Raw genomic sequence first — 5034 nt, 5'->3', positions numbered from 1 at the left:
CAATTTCATCTCATACTAAAAGAAAACTAGATCTAGTCCACACGAAAAACACTCCATCTCATACTAAAAAAACTAAATCTAACCTACATGAATAAATATCAAATGTAAATGGCAATAATTTTATCTTTTACATAAAAATTCTTTCTCAGCTAAAGTAAATTGATATTCTTTTAATTTTATGAGAATATCAGTTTGTCTTTGTTTTCCTATATCATAAATATTGAAAGAAAACATTAAACTATTCACTTAAACTTCTCATGATGGATTGCTTTATCAAGATCAATCCGAGTTTAAGGCATAGCCCCGACAACCAAAGTAGCACATTAGCACAAATGAAGAAACTGTAACCTCTTATTGAAAGGTTTATTTTCAATAAATTAATTTGAAGAGAAATTTTGGTGTTTCATGCGACCCAAGTTTGATTCTTGCACTCATTATTTATTTCAGCGGCACCGGATGATAGTGGAAGATGGGAGACTAGCCGAGTAGCGGCGTCAACTAGTTGGATTTTTGAACTAAACGAGTTTTATTTTACTGCATTTTCGTGCCTTAGGGCTAGTTTTCACAGACGTTGGTCTTAAGTGTGAGGATTTTCCCAAATAAAAAAAATGTATTTCGATGTGATGAATTTAATCAGTAACCCATTTAAAAGATTCGTTAAAAGTGCAAAAATATGGGTGAAATAGTTATGTAGTCATTAAGCTAATTTTAATTTTCTTTTAACTTATATTATATAACTGAAATAAAATTCACAATATAAATATTCACATCGTTGAATTACACGTGTTGACATTATAATAAAACTCCATTTGACATTCTCTGAAACTTGCATTTCCCCTTTTCTTGAATCCTTCTGTAAATCCTTCCAGCTTTCAATTCATCTTTTTTTCTTTCTGCAACATCAAATTTCACTTAATAAAAGATCAGTTTAATCCTTCTTTCATGTATGGCATATGTCATCGATCATAATCATAACAATAATAATAATCCAACCGCCAGACCTCTTCTTCTTCCTCCCAATTACTCTTCACTAAACCCTAATTTCATTCATAATCATCATCAAGTGCTTGTTCCTGTTCAATTCGCTTTGAATCCAGCACTCGTTGCTCAGATTGAACTCAACAGATCAGTCTCACTTCATCAGGTAGCTTTTTGCCTTCTTCAAAACCCTAATTTCACGTTTTATCGGTTAGATTTACTTCAATTTGTTAATTGCTCCGTTCTGGTTGGTTATCCGTCCCTTGGTCAAATATCCGTATAATATCAGAGATATTGACGGACATCGTTGAGTCTTAATAAGCTCCTACTTGCTACGATTGTTAGTGTTTTGCTAGTTGCGAAAGGTTAATTTGTTAATGGTAGGAGAGCATACTGAATTATTATTAGTGTTATAAATTGTTAATATCGGTCCTATTTTTCCGCATTAACTTCTTAGTTCGTTTTGTTATTGCAGAAACTTTTGATTTTAATTTCCAGATTATTTAATCTTTTTGGTAATGTTTTTGTTGCAGTTTATGAATGATGAAGGTCTTGTGCCTTCAAGAGAAGAGGAACAGAGGAGGTACAATGTGATTCGAAAACTTAAAGAGGTAACTTCAGTTAATAATGATTCATCTAATTGTGTGTGTTCTTCTGAAATTTTATGCATTTGACTGTTTATGCAGATAGTAATGAAGTGGATTAAGAGAGTTGCTTACTTACATAGGCTGCCGGAAAATCATATTAGAGTTGCTTCTGCGACTATATTAACCTACGGATCATACGGGCTTGGAGTAAGTTTCTGTTACATTTGCTTACGTTTTCATTTTTATATGTAACAAAGATATGTTGTTGGACTCTAATTTGTTTTCTTATTTTGTTTAGGTGCATAATGCTGAATCTGATGTTGATGCTCTGTGTGTCGGGCCTTGGTTTGCGTCTTTAAATGTGAGTCATCTTATCTGTTTCTTCATTTTAATGTTTATAACACAACTTTTAAATTTTGGTTAACGTTGTCTTGTTTAATGTTATGCAGGAGGACTTTTTCGTAATTCTACACGACATTCTTGCAAAACGAGAAGAAGTGTCGGATATACATCGTGTTAAGGATGCAAAGGTTCCATTAATGAGGTTTAAATTTGAAGGTATTTCAGTTGACTTGCCTTATGCTCAACTTCAAGTAACGACCATTCCTGAGGTAACTTTGGCTATTTTTGACTTTCTATATTAGTTTATTTGAAATGAATGAAGTATACGTACTTAAATGATTTTGATTTGCAGAATGTTGACATACTCAACCCGCTGTTCTTAAACGGGATTGATGAAACAAGTTGGAAGAGTTTGTCTGGCGTGCGTGCAAATAATAGCATTTTGCAGCTTGTTCCAGATGTTAAGGTAATAATAATAATTTGGTAACTCTAAAACTCTAAATGAAGTAACACACTAATTTTGTATATTCATACTATATTGTAGATATTTCAGCAATTACTGCGTTGCGTTAAATTATGGGCGAAAAGGAGAGGTTTGTATGGTAATGTAAGTATTGTCTCTCTTCCTATTGACTTTCACATTTATTGTCTCATATTCTTTTTCTTAATAATTTTATAATGTGATTCATGTGATTCATTTTTCAGTTATTTGGGTTTTATGGGGGCGTTCATTTGGCAGTTTTAACTGCCTTTGTTTGTCAAAGGAATCCCAACGTGAGTTTAGCTGTTCTCGTTTTGATCTTCTTTAAAACGTTTGCTTCATGGCCATGGCCTGCACCCGTTCTTCTACAACAAGGAGTAATGATGCCACGTCATCATCCGGAAACAAGATCGTTAATGCCTATTCAGCTTCCAAGCAGTCCACACGAGTATTGCCATTCAAATATCACCACCAGCACTTTTATGAAGATCAGAACCGAGTTTTGCAGAGGTTATCGTCTTACTCAGGTAACGGGTCGTTTTTTAGTACGGGTCAAAATGGGTCAGTTAGGTTGGGTTGACCAATAACACTATTTTCTAGCCCGTGAACGAACTGAATTTTCAGTGTACTCTTTGTCAGGAAGTTTGTTTTAATAAACTACTGTACATGAACAATTTTTTTTTGGTTCATTTAGTTAAATGAACAAACATGAGCACATGACTTGTTTGTTCATTTATGTTTGCGAAGTGTGAACATTCGCTTAGGTTTGTTCATTCACGTTCGTATATATATTCACTAAAGTTTTAGGCTCATCATAGTGTAGCATAGTTTATGAAAATATGATATCGCACATTACCTTTTATTCTAGCTTTATTAATATTTTTGTCCCGTTAGATCGATGTTCAGTTTGCTTTTAACTGGTGTTGCTCAGTTATATTCTTTTATGTTTATTCATCTTTGTTTGTTCGGAATCCGTTCATTTATACTACCAACGAACAAACATAAACAAGCATAAATGAACATGCTTATTTTCTTAATGAACGGACACAAATAAGAGAACCACATTCATTCAATTGTTCATGTTTGATTGTTTGTTCGGTTAAAATTAACAGATCGAACACACACATGCTCCACTCGTGTTCTTTCAGTCTGTTACAAGCCTACTATTTATGTCTGTTTTCACTTTTTAATGCATGATAAATGTTAGTTCTAACTAAAAACCAATATTTAAACTTATTTTTAAATAGAGCGCATTAAAAGTAAACCCTTTTTATATGAGTTCATTCCAAGAAATTGTATTGGTGCAGGATCTATTGAAGTCACAATTTGATTGGAGGAATCTTTTTGAACCGTATCCTTACTCGAAGTTTTACCAACAGTTTTTAAAGATACGCCTTTCGACTTCCAATGAAGACGAATTAGGTGATTGGATTGGCTGGGTCAAATCACGGCTTCGTGGTCTGTTAGTTAAGGTAAGAAAAAACCTATATATATCATCGCCAAAATAACTTTAAAACATGAAAACATAATTACAAGATTTATTGTTGCAGCTGGAGGAGGTGCGCGCTTTCTATGACCCGAACCCGACCGAATACTTTGATACAAAAATACAAGATCCAAATGTTGTGTTTTACTGGGGAATAGTTGTTGGAAGGAACCGTATTTTAAATCTAGATTCGATACGAGACGGGTTTAAAAAGAATCTTGGTACAGGATACAAAGGTGTAACTGGAAATATCGCACTATCGATTATTCCATCGTCTCAATTACCCAAGAATTTGCAAGTTGTTGATACACAGCCCGTGATGTCTAACCCGAGTCAAATGGTACCCATGTACTCGAATCACGCATCACATGGATTTGGGTCTATGAACTAAAGATTTCCTTTTTGGGTTTGTGCATAGAGGAGAAATACAAGTTACAAACAGTTTATATGTTTTTTTGGTTTTGGTTGGAGGTTTTAACTGAAAATAGAATACAGGGTTTGAAGAGTTGGATTGTATATTTTGTAGATGGTGGGAGTGTATGTGACAAGGGTGATAGTTTTCATGGATACCCTTCAAATGTTGTCATGACATTGGTTTAACTGTATATGTTTCTTCAATTAGTGAAACATTTTGGTTCATTGTTATTGTCATGACATTGGCTAGGGCTGTAAATGAACCGAACGAACACGAATAAGGCCTTGTTTATGTTGTTCGTTAAGAAAATAATGTGTTCGCGAACGGCTCATAAACACTTACCGAATGAGATTTTATGTTCGTGTTCGTTCATTAAGGAAATTAATGTGTTCATGAACGATTCACGAACACAAATAAAATCGGCAAAACTTAGAGATTGAGAACGATGTATTCGTCAATGTGAATAAAGAAGGCATGTAAACGAATCGAATGAACACGAACAAGGGCGTGTTCGTGTTCTTTTATTTAACTTTAAAAGAGTATGGACACTGTCCTTGTTCGTGTTCTTTTATTTAACTTTAAAAGAGTATGGACACTGCCCTTGTTCGTGTTCTTTTATTTAACTTTAAAAGAGTATGGACACTTAATCGAACATATATTTATGTTCATGTTCGTTATTTAAAAATGGGTATTCGTGTTCGTTTGTTTAAAATTTAAACGAACATAACTGAACAAAGATAAACGA

The 5034-nt window shown here is 33.8% G+C and overlaps 1 protein-coding gene across 1 annotated transcript; it reads left to right on the top strand.

Moving 5' to 3' along the window:
- Positions 1–930: 930 nt before the first annotated feature.
- Positions 931–4471, top strand: LOC143541356 (nuclear poly(A) polymerase 3-like). Its single transcript, XM_077034195.1, has 10 exons — positions 931–1144; positions 1512–1589; positions 1665–1772; positions 1864–1926; positions 2015–2176; positions 2260–2373; positions 2452–2514; positions 2613–2915; positions 3696–3860; positions 3939–4471. The coding sequence occupies exons 1-10, from the start codon at positions 947–949 to the stop codon at positions 4263–4265; spliced, it is 1581 nt and encodes a 526-aa protein (XP_076890310.1). The 5' UTR covers positions 931–946; the 3' UTR covers positions 4266–4471.
- Positions 4472–5034: the final 563 nt, after the last annotated feature.

Source organism: Bidens hawaiensis, unplaced genomic scaffold (genome assembly GCF_021521415.1).
Source record: "Bidens hawaiensis isolate Kalapana, Puna unplaced genomic scaffold, B.hawaiensis_p1.1 tig00012555_1, whole genome shotgun sequence".
Taxonomy (NCBI): domain Eukaryota; kingdom Viridiplantae; phylum Streptophyta; class Magnoliopsida; order Asterales; family Asteraceae; genus Bidens; species Bidens hawaiensis.
The sequence above is the reverse complement of the archived record's forward strand: the minus strand, read 5'-3'. Positions and strand labels throughout refer to the sequence as shown.

Excerpts from the sequence above, each read along its gene's own strand:
- LOC143541356 (XM_077034195.1), top strand. The coding sequence starts at position 947 with ATGGCATATGTCATCGATCATAATCATAACAATAATAATAATCCAACC. Across the intron at positions 2,177-2,259 it reads AAGTAACGACCATTCCTGAG|AATGTTGACATACTCAACCC; the intron begins GTAACTTTGGCT and ends TTTGATTTGCAG. Across the intron at positions 2,515-2,612 it reads GGAGAGGTTTGTATGGTAAT|TTATTTGGGTTTTATGGGGG; the intron begins GTAAGTATTGTC and ends TTCATTTTTCAG.